Source organism: Juglans regia, chromosome 10 (genome assembly GCF_001411555.2).
Source record: "Juglans regia cultivar Chandler chromosome 10, Walnut 2.0, whole genome shotgun sequence".
Classification (NCBI taxonomy): Eukaryota; Viridiplantae; Streptophyta; class Magnoliopsida; order Fagales; family Juglandaceae; genus Juglans; species Juglans regia.
The window spans coordinates 14,384,617-14,408,688 of NC_049910.1; the positions used below are offsets into that span (position 1 = coordinate 14,384,617).

Genomic DNA, 24,072 nt, shown 5'->3' on the forward strand with positions numbered 1-24,072 from the left:
GGACGTGATTAAAAGTCTGAAACCTGTGCGAAGGGTGAAGTCTAGTGCTAATCCTATCTTGGGCATATCAGTTTCGACTTCATCCCCTAACATGTTAGCGTCGTCAGAATTGGCATAAGCTTCACTGCCAGTTCCAGGTGAACCCTCAGGTGGTGTGACAGAATTGAAAATGTTGCCGCAAGGGGAAGATGGTGAATTTGTGCCACAGAATAATGAACGGGAGGTGATGAATGGAGGAGAGTTAAACTAGTTAAGGTGATGAATGGAGGGGAGTTAAACTAGTTAAGGTCTTTGGTCCCTTTTACTTAGGGTTTGCATTTTTTGGAGCCTGTTCTGATGGTTGTTAAGTCTCTTTTCTATGTTGAAGTATTTCAGCAATCAGAGTTTGACAAAAGGGTCTTAATTCATGAGTTGACTAACATTAGAGTATTGCAACAAGATATCTCACCAATAGGGATTTTAGATGAGTCTAATTTGCAAATGGTTCTGTGTGAGGGGGACTGCTTTGATGAGAATGTGGGTGGTCTGATCCCTTTATGCAATATCCCACCTCAATCTTATTCAAGTATTGTTTTGGATTGGATTCTAAAAAAGGTTGATGAAGTACGTACAAGCTAGTGTGGGGATATCTTATGATGGTTTTGAAGAGCAATCTAATGCTCTTATTGTTGCTACCAAATCTAGATGTTCCTTGACTTTGCATCCTCTAAAAAAGAAAGGAAATTAAGATGATTAAAATGCGCCATTAGTTACCACATTAAGGAGTGAAGTGGTAGGAGGGATAGATTGAAAGGGAGGGTGTCTCATGTTTCTCATGAAGCCTAAAATTTTCTCTTGGAATTTTAGGGGGATCAATGACCCAACAAACTTCTTTATATTAGATCCTTACTACAAAGCTAGAAGATTGATATTGTTTGTCTACAAGAAACAAAGCTTCGTTTTATTGATAGAAGTATAATACATAATTTATGGGGGTTTTCTTTTGTGGGTTTGGCTTATTTGAAGTCTGTGGGAGCATCGGGAGATGATCTTTTGATGTGGGACAATAGAGTAATGGAGTTAGTGAATGAGTGTATTGAGAATTTTTCTGTGGCTTGTTCTTTTAAAAATGTTAAGGATGGGTGGAAGTGGGCTTATGCGAGAGCTTATGGGCCAAATTCAGATAGGGAGATGAGTCTTTTGTGTGAGGAGTTGGCGGGTTTGTAATGGGATATGATGTGGTGTATGAGTGGGGACTTTAATATTACTATGTTCCCTAGTGATTGTTTGGGAGAACTTAGTATTTCTTTGGCGATGGAGGATCTTTTGGAGTTCATTTTTTATTTGGATCTTCCTCTTATAGGGGTGCATCCACTTAGTCCAACCACCAGGGATGGTCTAGATTGGATAGATTCCTTGTATCTCCATCTTAGGAAGTTCATTACCCAGAGTTGTGCCAAAAGCAATTGTCTCGTGTATGTTCATATTATTTTCCTATTTTGTTGGATTGTGGTGATATTTATGAGGTCAGAGGTATTTTAAGTTTAAAAACATGTAGTTAGGAGCTGAGGGTTTTGTTGATAGGGTTAGGAGTTAGTCGTCTTCTTATTAGTTCTCGGGTAACCCCAATTTTATCCTTGCTGGTAAGCTTACAACTACGAAACTTGATTTGAAGAAGTGGAATGTAGAAGTTTTTAGGAATATTGACTATTGAAAAAAAATTCTCGTTTGGAAGAGTTGCATGTTTTGGAGGTTGGGGAGGAGAATGAAGATATGTCCGATGAGGCATTGTTGAGGAAAAAAACAATTTTGATTGATCTTGATAGGGTTTTGTTGATGGAAGAGATTTCTTGGACGCAAAAATCAAGGGATCTTTGGTTGAAAGAGGGAGATAAATGCACTATATTGTTTCACAAAATGGCTAACTCACATCAGTGTTGTAATGCCATTGAATTGCTTTATTATGATAATAGTGTGTTTTCATCTCCTCCTAAGATTCATGGTCATATTGTATAATTTTATGAAGCACTTCTAACTGAACCAGTTGCTTGGAGACCTAAACTTGATGGTTTGACTTTTGGTTTTCTAGATCCTCTTAGTGCGAGCTGGTTGGAGAGACCGTTTGACAAAAATGAGGTTTCCTAGGTGGTTAGTGGGATGGTTAAAGATAAAGTCCCTAGTTCGGATGGCTTCTCTATGGCATTTTTTCAAGTTTGTTGGGATATTATGAAAAAGATGTGTTGCAAGTTTTTCAGAATAATTTTTTTTCCTTTTATAAGTTTGAAAAATCTCTTAATGCTAACTTTATTTCTCTCATTCCAAAGAAATATGGAGCTTCTGAGTTGATAGGTTTTCATCCTATTAGTCTTATAAGTGGGATTTAACAAGATAATTTTGAAGGTGCTTGCTAATCGTATGAGTACTCTAATTGAGCGAATTATCTCTAAGGCCCAAAATGCTTTTGTCCGGGAAAGACAAATCATTGATTTTGTTCTTGTTGCTAATGAATGTTTAGATAATCGGTTAAGGGAGATAGCTATTGGCATTCTTTGTAAGATTGATATGGAAAAGACGTATGATCATTTAAATTAAGATTTCCTTTTCTGTTTGCTTGGAAGGTGTGGTTTTGGGAAGAGGGGGTGCGTGTGGATTAGATATTGTGTCTCTACTGTCTGATTTTCAGTGTTGGTTAATGGTAATCCACGTAATTGTTTTCATAGTTCTCGTGGTTTGAGATAAAGGGATCATTTATCCCCTTTTCTTTTTGTTATTATCATGGAGGCGTTAAGTCAGATGGTGGAGGCTGCTATAGAGGGGTTCCTCTTTGATTTTTCGGTGGCAAAGGCCAATAATGGGTCTATTACACTTTCTCATCTTCTTTTTATAGATGACACTCTTATATTTTGTAATGCAGATCGTGGTCAGATTCAAGTTTTAATGGATGTGTTATTATGCTTTGAAGCTGTCTCGGGCCTTAAGGTGAATCTTGATAAATCGGAGATGGTTCTAGTGGGGGAGTTTTGGAATATTAATTGTTTGGCAAGCTTTTTGGGCTATAAAGTTGCTTATCTAGCCATGAATATTTAGGCCTTCCGTTGGGGCATCTTTTAAGGCTAAGGCTATTTGGGATGGAGTGGTAGAAAATGTTGGCTGGTTGGAAGAAGCTGTGTTTATCAGAAGGGGCAGAATCACTTTAATCAAGAGTACACTTTTCGATCTTCCAATTAACTTTCTAACCGGATTGAGAAGTTATTTCGTGCATTTGTATGGGTGGAAAGGGAAAGGAAACTAAATTTCATCTTGTTAGTTGAAATAAAGTTTGTTCTCCTATTTGTTGGGGAATTGTTATAGAGATATCAATTGGAACAAGAGTCGCTATGGAAGAAGGTTATTGATTGGAAACATGGGGGGGGGTGTGGAGCTCTAAAGAGGTTAGGGAGCTTATGTTGTGAGTATTTAGAAGTTCATTAGAAATGAGTGGGAAATTTTTGCTAAACATGTTAACTATGATGTTGGAGAGGGTTATAGGATCTGATTGTTTTTTGATACAGTGTGCGGTGATCGAGCCCTTAATAAGGTGTTTTCGGCTATCTTATGTCTAATATTTGATCGGCATGCATATGTTTCTAATTTGTTAGTCCGTTCTAATAGATCCTTGCAGTGGGATGTTTGTTTTACTAGAGCTATACAAGATTGAGAAATTGATGATGTTTTAGGTTTTTTCAGCTTTTTATATTCCTTGAGACTTGGGGTTAATGATGGGGATATGATGTTGTGGAAGCTCAAGGGAAGTAAAATGTTTACGGTTCGTTCGTATTATAAGGTGTTGACTATTCAACGTTGTCATATTTTTCCTTGAAAGCGTATTTGGAGTTCTTTTCCAAAATTATTCTTTTTATATGGACTACCTTGCTGGGGAATATTTTGACGACGGATAATTTGGAGAAGTGCGGTCTCATTGTAATGGATTGATGTTTCATGTATAAGAAGCATGAAGAATTTGTGGATGATTTACTTTTGCATTATTTCCTAGCATTATGAAGGCTTTGATTTGCACTCAGAATTGGATTAAAGAAAAGCTAATTCAGGTTCTAGAGGTTGTAGACTTTCCGGAGAGCTACAAGGAGGATGATGTTGATCAGTTTGGAAATGGTAATCACTCTTAATTCATTATTTTGCTTTTGCTTATAATAGATTGTGTTATAATTATTTGACAAACTTAATTTCCAATTCAATTATTGTCGAGGGCAACTTTGAGAAATGAGACTTCATCTCAATCTACATCGGTTGCAATTTGACTTTGATACACCACCATTGGTTTGTTTACTTTGTTAGTTAAATATTTGTAGTTTTTTATATATGTTAATAACGTTATTAATTCATATTCTCGTTTTTCTTTTGTTTTTTTTTAGGATTTATGATGTCACTTGCCACTTGGAGTAACCATCCCATCTTGCTACAACCCTACATGTTCATTTTGTTACATTTATTTTTTTTTTCCTTTAAATGTATTTTAATTCTTGAAACACTGTTATTCATTCAATTTATTTGATAAAATATAATATTTTTAGATAAATTTGTAATGTTTTAGATTAATGTGTAATAGTTTATTCTACTTATAATAACATAGAGTTATTAGTTAGAATTTAGAATTTAGCAACATTTTTAGAGAATATTTAATTTTATATTTTATTCAAATTAGGTTTTGGGCCAAATTTGGTTCAAAAAAGGGACTTTGGGCCCAATAGGCCATTAAGGCTCAGGGGGGCCAGATGGACCGGTGGGGCAAATCCACCCGCTGGCATCCGGATAGGGTCAGGGTCGGGGCCTAACTTCCTTGCTCCCCCAAGAGCCCATGTATGGGTAGGGCGAAGTGTCGAGAGCCACCCGTCCAGGGGTGCGGGTAGCACCCCTATTTGAAATCCACATAAATTAGGAGTTCTGATTGAAACCCATCATATAAAATACAAACTAATTTAGGGTTTCAATCCGAACCCCTAATTTAGGGCTCAATCTGAAATCCTAACATAAATTAGGGTTTCGAATTAAAAGCCTAAAATTCACAACCTCCAACGAGAATACGAAATAAATATGAACCCCAATCAAACTCTATAGTATCCAAAACATAACCCCATCCTCCATTGAAACAACCAAATCCTCCATAGGCCACAAAAACAAAAAATAAACAAATTTTGGATTCTGGAGAACTATGAACTGAATTGAGCAAGGATTGATACTCAGAAAAAGAAAACTAGTGGTGGTTCCTTTATCACTATTTAAGGGTAAGATATTATAATACATCCATCATAACCACAGGTAGGGCATATGGGCTAATACAAACCTTGCAAAGGGACAAAATGGATTTCTATTTAGAGGGAATGCATAAAGACATTAAGAAGCTTGTCAAAGAGTGTGATGTATGCCAAACTAATAAATATGAAACCCTTCATCCAGAATGACTACTTCAGCCATTGCCAATTCCTAGCTCACCTTGGTTGGATATTTCAATGGATTTTATTGAGGGTCTTCCCTTATCTAATAGACTATGTGTAATTTTCTCAATTGTGGATAGGCTTACAAGATTTATTTACTTTTTCCACTCTCTCACCCCTATATAGCAAGTAAGGTGACTCAAATATTTTTTTCCTATGGTTTTTAAGATCCATGGCATACCCAAGAAAATTGTCTCAGACAGGGATTTGGTGTTTACAATTTCCTTTTAGAAATAGTTATGTCATCTACATGGAACCTCATTGGCCATTAGCTAAGCTTACCACCCTCAATCAGATAGCTAGATTGAGGGTTTAAACAAGTGTCTGCAAGGCTACTTAAGATGTTACATTGGTAATAAACGAAAGAAATGGAGCATGTGGATCCCTATGACAGAATAGTGTTATAATCAAGGCTCAGAAAAAACGACTTGATTCAGCTTTATTCAAACTGATCGGTAAGAAACCGAACCGAGTTTAGTGAACATTTTGAATCATTTATTGAATTGCTCTAATCTATTGATTTAGACTAATTCTAGCCAATTTTAGACCAATATGAACTGATTCCAACCGACTCAAAACTACATTTATTTTTAAGTTGTCTAATAACTGGGTTTTTTATTTTAAGTGTTTGTACAAAAATATAATAGAACTAAACATATATTAATTTTTATCATTTTTGTATTCAATAAGAATTGCAGGAAAATTGAAAGATAAAACATATAGTTCTTTAATTTTTTTAGTTGAACAAAAAATTAACAAAATGAGTGAGTATTTTATATTCAATTTATGGTTGTGCATAAAATACTAAATTTTCCATGTATTTATAACTTAGTGGTCTTTATATTTTTCTTATATAAGGCCAAAAAATGTCGACTATTCAGGCTAAATACATAAATTACATATTTATTGAAACTATTTAGAATCATATCATACGTTTATTGAAAAAAAAAATTGTGATTTGTCGGCATTTAAAAAGCGCCGGCAATGGTTAAAATAAATGTTGCTGATCAATTAGTGACGTTTATTTACTGGCACAACCAAACATCGGTATTGGGTGGTCGCTATTTACGCGTTTCGGCTTTTGCCCAAACACCATGACTTGAAAACCTCATTACCGACATTTTTGTACAAATTAACAGCATTTACCTAAATGCCGCCACTAGTATGTTGCCGCCACATTGTATAAATTAATGACATTTATCTAAATGCCATTAATAGTACGTCATCGGTGTTTGTACAACCGCTGAAACATGAAGAATCCATTAATAAATTTATATTTTATATTCTTTTATACATTATTTAAAATGCTTGAAAATTGCTTCAAATTTGATTTTTAATACTTTTTTTTTTTATCAACATTGAAATATCCAATTCAAAATTGTTATGAATCGTCCGATTCATTAAATTCGTACTTACCTGATTTTGAACACAGTTTTGATTTTTCGAGTCTTGGTTATCATACCACAAGTCACTCTCATCCATTGAAGTCTCTCCATTCAAATCTCTCTATATACCCCCTCTTAAGCTACTCACTTACATTCTTGGAACTACTGCTAATGCTGTAATGGATCATCAATTGAGATCAAGAGAGTAGTTTTTATTACTGTTGAATGAGAACTTGCAAAAGGCCCAATAAAGAATGAAGGTTTTTTGTAAATAGAAAGAGAACTGAGGGAAGCTTTGAAGTTGAGAATGAGTGTTTTTAATGTTATAACCTTATAGGTAGGAAATAGTGGCAATGCGCCATAGCTTAAAGCTAGCCTCGAGGTACTATGGTCCATTTCAAGTGGCTAAAAAGATAGGGATGGTGGCCTATCGATTGAATTGACCCTCAAATTCTAAAATTCACCTAGTTTTTCATGCTTCATGTTTGTAAAAGAAGTTGGGTGAATAGATCTCTCTTTTGCCTACATTACCACCTCTAGATTAGAAAGGAAATACTCAACATGAGCCCTAATCCATACTTGAAAAGAGGATGAAAAAGGTTGGCAACCATGCATCAACTGAAGTTATTCTTCAATGGCTCAGTGCACCTTTTGTAACACCTCGAAAGAAATTTGACGAGAAGAATTTCTTTTAGTTAGATAGTTAAATATCGAATTATGATTCGCTAAGGGAATGAAATGCCTTTTATATTTTTAGGCACTTAGGATCATAATTAAATGAAACAGATTGAACCATTAGATTCGAATGAATTTTTAGGATTTTATGATACAATAAAAAGTTTCATGATTTTTGGACGCCAAATGGGCCAATTGGAGAGCGCCACGTGGCATCTAGTTATCACCAACCAGCTATCACATTGTCATGTAGGATGTCCAAATCAGCCTAGGAACACTAGGAGACCTCTTGGACACATGGCACAATCACCACCCTTCATTTTGACCTCACTTTACACATCAAGCTTAGTACACGTGTAAGGAGTCTGAGTGTAGAACAAACAAAAATACATGCCTTCTTACAAAAGTCTTACACCTTTTATACCACCTTGCCGTGGGGCCCTTCCACTTACCCCTTGTACCTTTTTTACCAAATTTGGGTTTGAAATTCAAACCCCAAACCACCACACACCAAAGCCCTCTATGGTCATCGGTTTTTGCATTATTCTTTCACTCTTGATCTGATCTTTCTTGCAAGCAACCTCCCACACACTCAATGTACCTCTCTTACACACAATGCCTCACTCTTACACTCTTGTACCTCCCAATACTAACCCCCATTGGAATTGAGCTTGAAACCCCAATTGGTTTTCAACTTCTCATTCCCTCTTGAGTTAAACCTCTCTACAAGTAACCATGACACCCCATAGTACCACCAAACCAACCCCCATGACCTACCTTGTACCTCCCATGTCAGCCCCAGAAGCCTACCCCGCACTCAAGCAAACGTACCACTCCCATCCCCACTCAATTGGCTAAGTCATTCACCAACCACCCAAGATTTTGTCTACTTAATCAAGCAACCTTCCCATGACCTCCATGCCATTCCATGACCGGTTCAAGCAACCCCCCTCCCTTACTCCCTTTTTGTCTCCCATGTCACTTGAGTCCCTCCTCACTTGCGCACAACTTCACACATCTAACTTAGCATTTTGAGAGAAAACCGAGAGTGAGAGACAAGTAAGGAAGCTAGGCATTTTCTCTTGGTGATCAAACTTAGTAAGTTATCTTCCACAACCTCTCCTCTCCTATTTTTGTGTTACTTTAAGTTAGATACTTGTTGGTGTTAGTGTTTGACTATTTTCCTTAAAATTAAATGGTAGAATCTTGATGATGTTGGAGTTGATGGATTCACTAAAATGTTTGCTTGTCTTAGAGTCTTGATTTGAAATGCTATGTAGTCCTAGGGTTCTTTGGATGATTTTGGTTTCTAATGGAGTATTGACATGTATAGTGTACCCATCATTAGTTTGAACTTGTAGCACGTGATTTCATCCAAGAGATTTGCCTGCACTAATTAGGTTAGTGAGACCGAAACTTGCATGAGTGTTCTTTGAAAGATATGATTCTTTTGAGTTCATGATTCGGTGGATGGATCTTGAAAACCCTTGTTAATAGGAGTTAGATCTTTGTATTAAGTCTTGTATTGAGCCATGAAACTAGGGTTTGAGTTGAGTCTTTGATGATTATGTATGAACACATGATTTTGATGCAAGTTTTGAGGTTTTTGCCTTTTCACTTGTTTTAATCTTAAAGTTGGGTGTGATATGATTAAAATGGTGCTAAGACCTAGCTAAGACTTAACCATGATGAGAATGGATGAATTAGTTCAAGAAACCTTGCATGTTAAATAAGGACTTAATTAAAATATTCTAGTACGAAAACAAGCATGTTTCAGTTTAGGGCTTATTGCATGATTGGTTTTCTATCTCTTGATTATAATGAATATGTTGTTCAGTGTTATGTATTATCATCTAGGAATGAGTACTTAGCATGTTAGAAGTTAGGATATGTGATTCATTGGAGTTCTTGATGCTCATGTGTAAGAGAAATGCTAAGGATACCATTCTAGGGTTTTGAGGTTGCATAGTTGTATTGTGTATGTGTTGGTTGCATTATATGATGAATATATGACCATAATGATTGTGAATCTAGTGTCTAAACATGATACTAAGATAGAGATAAGGATGTGATTAAGTATTAAATTTGGACTAGGGCATAAATGGTATGCAAGAAGGACAAAAAATACACCAAGTGAAAATCTGGGTTTAGGACTCTCGACCAAGGTAGAGTTCTCATACTAGATGCTTGAATCACAAATTTTTAAGTTCATAAATGAATTTAGAATAGAAAATACATGAGATTTGTGAATTTCGGAAAAATTTAGGACCCGTTTGTAATTATTGAAAGTTTAGGCGCTTCTTTGTAAATTTCCAAGAGTTAAGGGGCAAACCTGTAAATCATACTCTATGATTGTTATATTCTGAATTTTTACTAGTTAATGAGGTTTCCTAACTTTAGTGCATCTCTCGTTTCATCCCGCACAATTTTTATACTCAATTTTGTTTTTTAATCTTCTAACTTACTCTCGGTGTATGACAATATGTTAGATAGTAAATTTATGCAAGCGAATCATAATTTATCTTAACTCTCATATGTTGCAATAATTATGTTATGCCATGATGTCATTTGTCAAAGCATGAATATCTATCACATAACACGAACATATGTCATGAAGCATATGTCAAATCATATGTTTCTATTTCAAATCAAGCATTAATAAAATACTCATGGCTAGGGGTGTATAATTTAATCGAAAAACCAGAAAATTGGCCTGGATCAGTTGGACCAGTCCGATTTTGGACCGGTTTTTTTGGGGAGCGGTTCCTCCTATTTTAAAACCGGTCAAAATCGGTTCGGTCTTGATTTTTTGTTTTCTACCACCGGACCGGTTCGCATATTTATATAATTTTAATTAATTTTTAATCATATATATAATATAAAAATATAATATATAATATTTATATATAATATATATAAATTATAATTATATTAAAAATAATTTTATATTATAATTTATAACATAAAATTTTAATCTTAAACATGAAAATTTATTTGATCATATTTTTTTAAATATAAAATGTATATAATATATTAATTACATTTTTGGGCCTAATAAATTCTCAACATATTCCTTTTGATAAATACATTAATAATACTAATATGCATTAGTATATTAATTACATTTTATGACTTAATACCAATACTATTAGTAAATTAGTATAAATGTTAGTATAACTATTTCACTTTTCTATACAGACTTAAAGTGGATTAAGAATACTATTATATAGTTATACTAAATTAAAATCACTATAACAAATACTAATATATTGTTATGCTAATCACTATAACTAATACTAATATATAGCTATACTAATACTAATACTATTATATAGTTATACTAATCACTATAACTAAATCACTATAATTATATGTAATATTAATATCACTATTCGTATAATATATAGTATTAGTAATAATTTAGTATCAGTGTATTATTATATTCCTTAGTGTGTAACTATATATAGTATTAATATCACTATAATATATATATATATATATATATACACACACTATATGTAGTAGTAACACTATAATAGTTTGTAGTATAATATATATATAGTACTAGTATATATTAATATATTATAAGAGTTATAGTATAATATATGTATAATAGTATAGTTAACTTCATATATTAGTAGTAATATCACTATAACTATATAAAATATTAATATCACTATAATATAGTATTTAGCATTAGTATTACTATTAGTATTGGTATAGTGCTCTATAGTTATTTAGTATTTTAATATATATTAATTTTGATAAATACATTTCTATACATTTGATTATATGCACTCATGTAAAAGAATGTGTCTAACTATCATTAATATATTATTAGTAGCATATATGTTACCACTATAGTATTAGTAATACTACTATATTATCATTAACATATAGTAATAGTACTATACCAATAGTATTAGTGTATTACTAATATTACAATATACTATAATTTTAGTATGTATACAATGTATATATATATGTATGTATATATAACAGTTTTTTTATAGCATATTTTTTATAAACATATTTTTTTTACAACAGATTTTTTTTTTATAGCAGTTTTTTTAATAACAAATTTCTTTATGACAAATTGACACTTGATTAAACTCAAAAAAGGGGATCGAACCGGACTAGAACCGATAAAACTGGAAGTACTGGTTTAGGAGGGTAACTGGTGCAGAATCGGTTTTGAAAATGTAAAATCAGTGTATATCGATTGGATCCCAAAATTTGTCCAAAACCAGACCAAACCGGACTGGTTACACCCCTACTAACGGCGTAGTCATTTTGTTTTGCCTAAATATGTCTAATAAAATATACATGGCATATGCATTCTGCTTTGTCTAAGTATCCCTGATGAAATACTTTTGGTATAAGTAATTTGCTTTATCTAAGTATTTCCGACGAAATGAATGAAATACAGATGACGCAGGCCTTATGCCTTGTCTGAGTAACTCTGTAAGATATTAATAAAAATAAATGAGTCTATTTTCTATAAGCAAGCATGTCATGAAGTACGAAAACTCTAAAGTCTTCTCTTGTAAGTGTAAGGTCATGTCAGTCATGCATATATGCCACGTTTATTTTTATGCATGCTTTATAAATTGAGAGTAGCTTATAAATATAACTTGCTGAAATTAAAAAATCTCATTGTAGTAATCTCAACTACCACTCACACTCGGAACGGTAGAAGCCTTGACAAGGCCGCGTGGAGCACAATATCCCCGATTGAATGATGTTGAGTAGGACGAGAACGAGCGTGGAGGAGCTTCTAAGGATTATACTTTAGTTTCTGAATGTCATTATGATATTGATAGTCGAGCTGCGCGAGCAGCTTGACAGGTAGTTAAGGATTTTATGAAGTTTGTAATTAAAGAGTTATTACTCCAATACGATGTCTCTCTTATGTTAAAGATATGTTGAATGTAAGATGAACTTGTTAAGTATCAGTGAAATGAAATGTATTTTGGGATTTAGTTATTCTGGTACAACTTATGTTTGATAATAAAAGAGGAAATTTTCACTGCGTTTATTGCATATTGTTAGAAGCATACTAGGTGCATTGCATGTTATCTGTCATGAACGAGGATATTTAACTTTGTATTACATGTCCCGATACGATAATCTTCATCAAATCCCAAGTGGGGATGGGGGCGTCACACCTTTGGAGGATAGTTTTTTGGAGTTCTTGTGGAAGCTACGTAGTCTCTACCTACACCTTGTGGGTAGGATTCTTTAATGGTGAAGGCCTGATACCTGTTAGCAGCCTTGTGGTCAAGGCCTTAAAAGGGGAGGAAAATGTCAGGGTTAACGGTAATAATTGAAATGGCCTGTAGAATAAAAGGAAGAAGAAGTAGTCTTGAACACTGTGTTTAGAATTAATGAAACAGTGTGTTTCATGTTAGAAGGGTGGGACTGGTTACAACGTTTAGTGAGTAAAATGTTGCATTTTGGATGTTTAGTAAAACGGTGCATTTCACTTTGTAGTGTAATGTAAATCTTGAAGAGAAATTATATTTGCAGTCCCCACTTGGGAACTGTATGTGCAGACCCTTTATTAAATGAGAAAAGACATCATTTTAGAGCATCCTCATTGGCTTGGCTAAATGAGGAGGTTGGCTAAAATTTGCATAATTGATGTAAAAAACATCCCACATTGAATTGGGCAAATTTAAAATAATTTAGACTTTTGCTATAGTGGTTGGCCAAATATGGAGAACCATAATTGATTCAACAAATATTAAAATATTAATTTCTCACTTCAAACAAACATTAAAATATTAGTTTCTCACTCTAAGCAAAAATACTATTTAGTTTGTAATTAAAAAATTTAAATAGAAATTTAAATAAGTTTAATCAAATATTTTTTATTATTAGCATTAAATGACTTTTGAAAATATGATTTTTTAATATTAATTTAATTAGAATATAATTATTATTAACATTTAATTGGTAGATATACAAAATGTGATAAAAATAAATTAAATAAAAAAATTATTAAATTAATAATATTTTATTATTATATAGAGAGTGAATGGATAATCCAATGTGGGGGTTGAGTTTAAATAGAATAGACAAATGTAAAAAAATGTGATATTGACTAAATTTTAAAGATGAATTTGGCCAAGCCAATGAGAATAATCTTAGGAGGGATATTTTTGTAATTTAAAAAATTTTTAAAGATAAAATTGCCTAGACTTGCATTGCAATCTCTGAATGGAGACTGTATATAACATTGCTCAAATTTTAAATTAGAAAATTATAAGTATGATAAAAAGAAAGACTTCAAAAAATTAAAACTTATATTTATTTTAAAAAGATTAGTAATGATTCTGACCAACTTTATTACTGACTACTAGATTTCGATAAGGAAAATGCTACTTAATCTTTTTAATGTTGCTGCACAAAGTTACTCTAGAGTATTTTAATTTTTTTTATTTAAAAATAATTAAAAAAGTGATTATTAGAAAATTTATATATTTTTTAATGATTAAAAATATTAAAAAATACTTTACAAAAATAATTAAAAAAAGAACTAAAAATTTATACTAACGGTATGCCCAACGATAAACATTGGGCGGCCCGCTAACACCACCCTTTCGATAAACTCAGTGACCCTTTGATAATGGTGATCCAAATAGTAACTAAAATCTATTTTAAAAATAATTAGTATTAGAATTTTTAAAAATTTAGGTTCATATTTTTAAATTTTAGAATCTAATTTTTTAAAAAAAATTAACTTTTTTTGAAATAAAAAATTTATTTAAATTTGATTTGGTTAATTATAGAATCATGAGAGCCGTCCATAATTAAAGGCATAAAAAAGTAAAAACTTTTTCTATATTTTACATTGAAAAAATTTACACAATTTTTTATTATTTATATAATTTTTACGTACCAAACTTTTTTTAATTTTTTAATTATTTTTTTATAAAATATTTAATATATAAATAATAAATAGAAAAATTAAATTAATTTAAAAAAATAAACTTAAATTATATTTTAAGATCTTTTATATTATTCATTAAGATCTCTAATTCAAGTCTTAAATTATATTCTGTAGGAAATCTTTGCTTAATTTTTATTATTATTTTTTTTATAAAATATTTAATATATAAATAATAAATAGAAAAATTAAATTAATTTAAAAAGAATAAACTTAAAAAAAAATTTTAAAAAAATATTAGTTACGTTTGAATAAGTAGGTAATTTCAGATATTTTGTACATTATAATAAAAAAATAATAAAAAAAATATTCTCATAATATATCTACTCAAACTAGCCGCAGTATATCAGTCCAATCATTTTCCCACAACTTCGTAAACGTTGGGTTTAGTAGTCTCCGACATCGGAACCCGCATTACGACTGTGAGAGAGCTTGCAGTCTTCCCTGGACGTCGCTTCTTCAACGTCATTGCAACCATGGTACTTCTCTCTCTCTCTCTCTCTCTCTCTCTGGCGGAGGCATCGAACTTTATGCTTCCATCGCGCGGATCAATTTCACAACGAAAGACTCCCTTTATTATCAGACCCCGCCTCCTCTCTCAGTTCGAACTCTGCTCGGTTACAGCGCGGATTTTTTTGTCGTTCTTATCGTTTTGTTAACGAAAACTGAGAATCTCACAAGCCAAATTTAAATCACCTTCTTAATGTTCATTTTTATTACTATTGCAGAGCATACCAGTTAACCCTAAACCTTTCTTGAACAATTTGACTGGGAAACCTGTCATTGTGAAACTCAAATGGGGAATGGAGTACAAAGGTTTGCCGCTTCTTACTACTTGTAATTTTTATTTTCCAATATCATATTTCTCCTCGGTTCTCTCTCTCTCTCTCTTTTTTTTTTTTTTTTAAAATTATTTCCTCTATCGAAGGGGTTTTGGTTATACATGTACTTAATGGGTTCTATTTCTCTTCTCATTCTGTGTCTATTCTGTTTTGCTTTTAGGTTTTCTTGCTTCAGTGGATTCATACATGAACTTACAGGTGTTACTTTACAGTCTCTCTCGCTATTATATTTGTTTCTGTATGCCTTCTTCAGCTTTGTGCCAATTTGAGTTTTTCGGACACTTTGGAGGCCTTAATTTTTAGGTTGTGCGACGAACGGGTTTAAAGAATCTAGAACCCGTATCCATTCTAATTTTTTTTTTTAATTTTTTTAATTTTTTATATCCACTGAAACTAACTATGACGACAATAAATTGAGAATATCAAATTATGTAAAAAATGTAGATGGCATTAAGTCTTGATGATAAAGCCATGGAAGATTGAGTTTCTGTTATTTGGTGACTCTCTAAGTTCCAAGATTTATTTTATGGCTCGTGCAACATCTTTACTGGGTCAAGTCTTATATGATTTTGAAGATTAAGGCATTAGGAGTCTAGGGTTAACAGCTTGCAGTTGGGTTTTTATTTCACAAATTATTGTTGTTAGTTTCGTAATCAAGTGAAGATCTTTAATTTTTGAGATATTTGGTTATTGAGTCAAGACTAAAACTTTCTAGGAGTCACCGTACTTCTGTTTATCTTTTCTAATTCCAATGTTTGGTTTTCATTGGGTTCTTGGTTCGCTAGCAAAATTAGGAGTCCTAATTCTCGTAGATCAAGCGAAACTCATTGTTCTACAAATGTTATACAAGTTACTAAAAAATTAAGAGCCTTAAAGAATGCGATGTTGAGATTTTTTTTGGTAAGGGTGTCTAGAGGGCTGCTCTCCTTCACTCATCTCTTCATCTTCTTCAGTGTCACTGTTCATGTCACCGTTCCCAAACTTTGATCCTTTGTGTTAAATATTTTTTTGATTAGTGAGATAAATTATTTGGAGCGAAAAAACGTGTTACACCTGAGCAAAAGTATACAAAAGATACACCTAATAAGCAAAAGGAAAAAGAACTAGAAATTCTTGAAAAGTAAAAATAGAAAAAGCAGGAGCACCATGTGGACCACTATCTAATGGCAAAGAGTGTTAAGAAATAATGAATTTCTGTCCAACACCGACTTTTTGCGATTTTCAAAACTACGCTCATTTCTCTATCCAAATACGCTAAATTAAACAAGAGGGGATTGTAATTTACAATAATAACTGACAACTATTGAACTGCCCTTTCCAACATGCTAGGAGATCCACCACCCAATTTATCCCAAAAAGGCAAGGCAAAAAATCAGGTTCCATAAGATGCTAGCAACTTCACAATGGTGTGCATTGATTCCCCCATCTCACTATTCTTATAAATGCAACATTGATTTATCTTTTCAATGTGCCACTTCATATTATCCATGATAAGTATCTTCTCTAAAGCTGCTGTCCAAACATAAAAATTCACTGGAGGAATCTTATTTCTCCAATTAATCTTCCAAGTGATAGGGGACCTATCATGAGTGCATAACTTGTAAAATGATTTACTTTGAACACTCCTTCTATAGAGGGGCCACAAACCGTTTTATCTTCACCTCCCCATCCCACCCAACTCGAATACAATCATTTATGGAACAATGTGAAGAGACTCACGTCCTGGTTATTGGCCTTCTCAACAAAATTAACTCACCATGGAAGAGAGTCATAAAAACAAAAAGAATCATCCAAGAGTTGACAGTGATTTGCCACTTACCATACTTAAAACGAGCAATTCTTAATAGCAACAAGAAGGCACCTTTCAATGATTGATCTCCATATCACACGTCATACCAAAATCAGATCTTGGACCCATCACCTAACACAAATCTAGTAAAGCAGGAGAAATCCATACAGGCTCTTCTAATGTTATTTTGAAAACCCAACCTTGAAAGTCCTATTTACCTCATGAAAACTCTAATCTCCTCTGAAGTTCTCAAACTTTGTGTCCACTAGGGCTCTCCATGGTGCTCTATTTCAAGGCATAACACCATAGCCATTTCCCCAAAAGAGTTTGGTTAAAGAGAATTCAATTTTCTTACCACCTCAAAAGATGGAATTTAGGCTCTGCCCCCACTTGCCCGCAAAAAATATCGCTGTTACATCTCAAAGTTGGTTGGCAACTCCCGTCAATAGTTGGTTGTTTAGGTAATACGAATAGAGCTCTTGTAAAACTTCATGTCTTGGTAATCCTGTGTGTTTAAACCATGTTGATAGTGAGTATATTTTTGAATATACTGAGCTATTTTTAGCTTCTCATATGAAGACACATCTAGATGTTATTGTTTGATTCTATCTTAATTATTTTAGTAACTGCTAAAATTAATTATAAAAAAAAAATTAGTAACTGCTAAAATTATAATATGTATGAAATCTTATGTGCAGCTAGCAAACACTGAGGAATATATTGATGGGCAATTCACTGGAAATCTGGGAGAGATTTTGATCAGGTGACATTAACCAAATGCTATGTCTCTGAATTAAGTTTTACGTGGAATACTTATTGTTTGAGAGTACCTATCTTGAAAACCCTGATGTTTGCTTTCTCTTGTTGATAGATTTTTTTTTGAGTAATAAAAACTCGAGCCTTTTATATGAACTTTTAATCTTCCTTAGTACTTATTGATGTCAAAACTGAAGAGTCCCATGCTCTCTTGTTGATGGAATTGCATCTGTGTGTTTCTGTTAATTTGGATCTCTCTGTGCAAGAGCTGAAGAAAGTGGTCTCACTAGGAAATTAATAATGCCGTTTGAAACTGATTCAGTTCTGGAAAATTGAATCGTTGCTGTTATGTGTGCTACTTTCCAATTTAGTTGATTTCAAGATGTAATTTTGTTGGATTCAAATCAGGGAATTGTTATGGACTGTAGTGCACTCATACAAAGATTTAAACGTAAAATTTCTTAACTCTGGCAAAGTTCTTTTGCAATCTTTGAAGCTTTGGGTCTTACACTCCTTCCAAATACTCTACATCAAGCACAAAGTACCATCCTTCTGAAACCTATGCCCGCGACTTCCCCCATTATGAGTATGGAATTTCAAGTGATATTAGGAGTCTTTTATTGGATTTACTATGAAATTGTTTTAAGTCATGTTAAGAGTCCTAGTCCTTGTCCTTGTACGTTGAAAAGGATCAATGAGTACATATGAAAATGTCTGATGATATGGAAAACTTGAGACTTTCTAATGTAGCGCACAGATGTTTCTAGGTTTATTAAATGGCAAACTATAGGGATAATAATCAGGATTCTCTGGAATATTATTGTGGACAATTTTCTCTTGTCCATCTTCTGAGTTGGGAGAGGTGTTTTGATGTACTGTGCCAATTTTTTTTGTCATGAGAAGAAAGGTCCCAACTAATTTTCTGATTGAGCAATGCCAGATTCTAAGAAGCAATGGTTGGCGTCAATAAATGCTGCCTGCTTTAGTTATGCCTGTGTAGCTGAGAATTTCATCACTAATCATGAGATTCAAGTCATGAGCTTTTTTTTTTTTTTTAAATTTAAAAGAAAAGTCTTTAGCTGCTCTCAACCCTTATACAATTGTCTTTTGAGTCGACTCTTCTTTTGTCCTTTTGTTTTGCGTGAAAGCAAGCTACTTCATACCAATGTCAAGGAAGCAGAAGTTGACATTGTAGCCATGGAAAAAGAAGGTTAATGTGATATTGAGTGGTGGATGTCAAACACAAGCAAGAAAAGTTGAAATTATCAAGGTTAAAGAGAATCTTGAAGAGAGAAAAGAATGCATGATAAAGATGATGGAGATGACAAAGGACATGATGTGAATTGTGTCATCCTGTCACAAGTTTCTTCTCAAGACTCTCCGAGTCATTGGTTGCCTATTCCAAATAAATTTAATGATGGCTGGCAAGGAAGATTGTAATACCCCGGATTGTGTGATTATGTATAGGAAGGTGGTAAATTACATAGCTTTGGAAGGAGAACTTCAAGGCTTTTATAACGATTCCAAGGATCTCCAATTGTAACCTTGAGTTTTTGACTAGTCCTTTTGGACTTTGGAGAATAGGTCCTGATGTGGCTTGGGCACTCCTTGGATAGTTAGAAAGCCTCTTCTGATTTAAACATTCATGCTCCCCAAAACAAGGAAGGGTCTATGCAAGTTTGAAGTTTAATGGTTTTAGTATTTGGCACTTTGAGACCTGAAGACTTGCAAGGGAGAAGTCCTTTACCCCAAATCAGATCCTTTCCAATAAAACCGTAAAGTCTTTCAACTTTTCAGATAACAAAGTCCCCCAAGTACTCAAAATCATGACCTTTATTTTCTACCAAAAAATTCTAGCAAGCATTTTCAGAGTTTCCAGCTTTGTTACTGCACCCAATTTTCAAGCTATTACACAATTGGAGCCCTAACTGTTTCATCTATATTCTGGACCCTAGATTCACAGAATGAAGACCCTTTCATCTTCTGATTTTCTAACCTTTTGGCTATCAAACAGCCAAAAGTTAATTGATACATGAGTATGGTTCTGTTGGGGAATGTTATCAATATAAGGAGTTTGGCTAGTTCGTTGGGATGTAAGACATCTCTCTGCCCATGAAGTGCCTTGGCCTCCCATTAGGAGTGTCCTTCAAGGCTAGGTACATATGGAATGAAGTGATTGAGAAGATTGAGCGTAGGTTGGCAAGTTGGTAGAGGTTGTATTTGTTGAAAGGTGGGTGGATCACCTTAAACACAAGTACTGTCTCAAATTTGCCTACGAATTTTCTCTCATTGCTGGTCGGGGTGGTGAATCGCTTTGAGAAACTCCAATTTGACTTCCTTTTGAGTGGACTTGGTGAAGAATTAAAATTTCATCTAGTCAATTGGGTAAGGTATGCTCCCCAATCTCATGATGTGGGCTGGGGATCCGAAATTTAAAGATGTTCAATTGGGCATTACCTGGGAAATGGCTATGGCTTTATCATCAAGAGGGGAGGCTTTGTGGAAGGTGGTGATACGCGCCCCCCGGGGGTGGGGGGGGATGTTCTTTTCTCAACACCAGATTTGTGGTGGTGAATGGGGATGGTTCTAGGATCAGATTCTAGCAGGATATTTGGTGCAGCGATAGAGCTCTTAAGAACGCTTTAGCTTTACTACTGTGTAATTGTGTGCAGTAAGGAGGCGTCGGTGGCTGAATTACGAATTACTGGAGATTTCAGGTGGCTCTATTTAGTGGAATGTTCAATTCTTCAGGTGGCACATGATTGGGAAGTTGGGCTCTACTGGAACAAGAATTCAAGAAGCAGATAAGATGTCATGGAGTCCCTCTAAAGGGAAATTGTCTGTCAGTTCATTTTAAAGGATCATCACTAATCAGGAGAGTAATTATTTCCCTTGGAGGAACATTTGGAAGAGCAAGATGCCTTTAAAGGCTGCTTTCTTTGTATGGACAGCTATACTAGGGAAGATTCTGACCATGGACAATCTACGGAAATGCCAAATTATAGTGACCGACTTGTGCTGTATGCATAGCAGAAGTGAAACAGTGGACCATTTGTTGCTTCATTGTGAGGTTGCCAGGGCCCTATTGGATGGCATTTTTGGCTGAGTGGGATCAGCATGGGTTGTGCCCGAGAAGCTGGGATCTTCTTGCCAGCTGGAGAAGTCTTCAGGGTATCCTGCAGATTGCAGTAATATGGAAGATGGTCCCAATATGCCTTTTGTGTTGCAATCTGGAGGGAAAGAACAATTGGAATGTTGATGATGAGGAATGATTGATAGAGGAGCTCGGAAGATTCTTTTTCAGAACATCTTTTTTCTGGGCAATAGCTTTAAATCTCATTGGGCTTAATGTTCAATAAATTTTTCCTTATCAAAAAAATCATTTTATTTGATGCCCATAAAAGCTTAAGAGAAGGTGTCTGGAGATGCTATGTGCCAAATTTCTCTGTATGAATTTACACTGTAGTATTTGAAAATAATTTTATTTCCATAAAAAGTATTCAACAGTGTCCTAAGAAAAATTTAAAAGTAATGTACAAAGTTGTGTAATGTTTTACGAATGGAAGTATAGGATTGCATCTTTTTGGTTTTACAGTCATTGTGGCACATGTAATTATGAACACAAAATTGTCCAGGGCTAGTATGTTCAGTTCCTATGGGAAAATCAAAGTTGCGATAAGGATTTGTGAGCATCATGAATTACAGTTGTGGAAGTAGAACAGAAAGTGGTTCTTAATTTAATTGAATTTTTTCTACATTGGCTCCATCCATATAATTGCTGAATTAAGTGCATTTAATTTATTTTGTCAAATTTATGTCTGTTTTCTGAGTATTACTAGTATACTTAAAAGCGTAGCCCCGCTCTATCTCCATCTCATGGGAGATCGAAGTCTATTGCCCCCTTCATCCTAATAAGATAAATGCTTGTCATCTATTTGCAATTTGAAAAAGTTGTGAACCCATGAACTTGAAAAGTTAATGTTGAGAAATCTCACTGCATCTTTTAATGTTTTCCCATCTGCAGATGTAACAATGTTCTCTACCTTCGCGGGGTGCCAGAAGATGAAGAAATTGAAGATGCCGATCGAGACTAAGAAGTGGAATTAAAAGCGGTTAAGTAATGGCCTAAGTAGGATTTCTGTATTTTGTTTTGTTTACTTTGAGCCATAGAGCCAACATTTTACTCTATATCCCAAGTCCAGGACAACAGCATTTTCCATCGTGCATGCTTGCTAACTATGACTAGAAGTACCCTCATGAAATACCTTTCATCTAGTAGATGCTGATGGACATATTTCCTTTGATTAATTTTGGGATGCATGTATCAAAAATTCAGTGTAAAATTTGAATTTGGTTCATTTTGTTTGACTAGCCCTTCGATTGATTTGAAATGAACCTTGATTTTTTCCATTGGATTTGTCGTTTCATCACACTGAGGACATATAAGGTTTTGATAAATGGTACAAGTATAAACTCTGTGATTATATAGAATATTGCTATTATGCCGCTCCAATTATACTGTTTATTTTGCCACATTGACTGGGCATCACCACTTGGTACCACGTGGTTTATTAATATATATATATATATATTCAAAATAAAATGGAGTCCGAAAATACAAAATGATGAATACTGAAATCTTAAGTTTTCTCTACTTTTATGTCTCTTTTTATTTATTGTTTTTAAAAACTCAAGTGTTTGGTGCTATGTCAATAGAACAAAGTGAGTAGTATAACTGGGTAGACATAGTAACATTTCTCTTCTCTTTATAATATGTTTGCTATAGGACCAAAAATGAATTGAAGCATCGGTTACCTTTTATTCTGGATGCTTGATACTTGATAGTAACCGTTTTTTCTAATTTTCTAGATTGCACTCCAAGGCTATCGAAATTCGCGATTGCCATTTTAAACATAATTTGCACCCTGATCTTTTAAGCTCTACACAAAAAGGAAAATGATAGAGCCACCGCTCGCTGGGAGCCACCGTTGGCTCTATCATGTATTTTTTGATGTATTTTTTTTACAGTTATTTTTATATAAATTTTTTTAACAATTTTAAATATTTAAAAAAGAATAAAAAAATTTATAATATTATTAAAAAATACTTTTTTAATAATTTTTTTTTTATTTCATGATTAAGGAGGTGTTTTTTAATAATATTATAAATTTACTTTATTTTTTTAAAATATTTAAAATTGTTAAAAAAATTTATATAAAAATAATTATAAAAAAAAATACATCAAAAAATACATGCTAGAGCTACCGGTGGCTCCCAGCGAGCGGTGGCTCTAATAGTACTCACACAAAAAATATTGCTGTATTAAATCGGCATATGGATATTAGGGTTTGGATAATGAGTTGAGATGAAAAGAAATGAAAGTTGAATAAAATATTATTATAATATTATTTTTATTTTGGAATGGAAAAATTGAATTGTTTATTATATTTTGTTTAGAAATTTGACAAAGTTATAATGATTAGATGAAATAAGATGATATGAGTTGAGATACTTCTTGAAAACAAACGAGGCCTTGGGTTCAACCCTTTTTCTCAATCCCGGTTTGGTCATTTCTTTTATTTGTTTAAAATCTGAAAATAATCGATCCGACTCAAATTTAGGGCTGTCTAGTTCTGCATTCCGGTTTGACCCAGAAATTATGGCTCAATACTATTCTGAAAAACAAGTTGGACTTTGGAGTTTCCATTCCCTATTTCTAGGGCATGAATTCTTTTATATGATTGCTGGCCTGATACTCGTTGGCTAAATATGAACTGAGGTTGACTCGTAGAAAAAAAAATTCGATCGTGAAAGCAAAAATCCACTCAATTAGCAAATAACATATACTTAGCTCGACTCGATTAAAACTCGTTAAGACTTTGCTCATTTATGCCCGGCTCGGCTCATTAGCTCAATTTGATTAGAACTCATAGCAATACGTAAATCGTTGCTTCTATACATATTAAATTTGATAATATAAATATAATTGCCTTTATAATTAAATATGTAGCATGTAACTAGTTACTTATGCCTAATGATTTATGCTTATATATTATATCTAGTCTATAATTATACGTTAGTTAAGTACTAAGTAATTAAATTATAGTAGCTATTTTATAATATGTATAATAGTAGTATGTAGGGCTTAGTAGTTTCATATATTACAACGAAGGAACCATATATGAAATGTATTCATAAAAAT

At 33.5% G+C, this 24,072-nt stretch overlaps 1 protein-coding gene across 1 annotated transcript; it reads left to right on the forward strand.

Moving 5' to 3' along the window:
* Positions 1-14,830: 14,830 nt before the first annotated feature.
* LOC109019867 (probable small nuclear ribonucleoprotein F) lies at positions 14,831-22,280 on the forward strand. The gene is made up of 5 exons (XM_019002241.2): positions 14,831-14,962; positions 15,212-15,299; positions 15,486-15,523; positions 17,813-17,877; positions 21,895-22,280. The coding sequence occupies exons 1-5, from the start codon at positions 14,960-14,962 to the stop codon at positions 21,962-21,964; spliced, it is 264 nt and encodes an 87-aa protein (XP_018857786.1). The 5' UTR covers positions 14,831-14,959; the 3' UTR covers positions 21,965-22,280.
* Positions 22,281-24,072: the final 1,792 nt, after the last annotated feature.

Coding starts and splice junctions, on each gene's coding strand:
- LOC109019867 (XM_019002241.2), top strand. Junction 15,524..17,812: donor ATTCATACATGAACTTACAG/GTGTTACTTTAC, acceptor TCTTATGTGCAG/CTAGCAAACACTGAGGAATA. Junction 17,878..21,894: donor CTGGGAGAGATTTTGATCAG/GTGACATTAACC, acceptor TCCCATCTGCAG/ATGTAACAATGTTCTCTACC.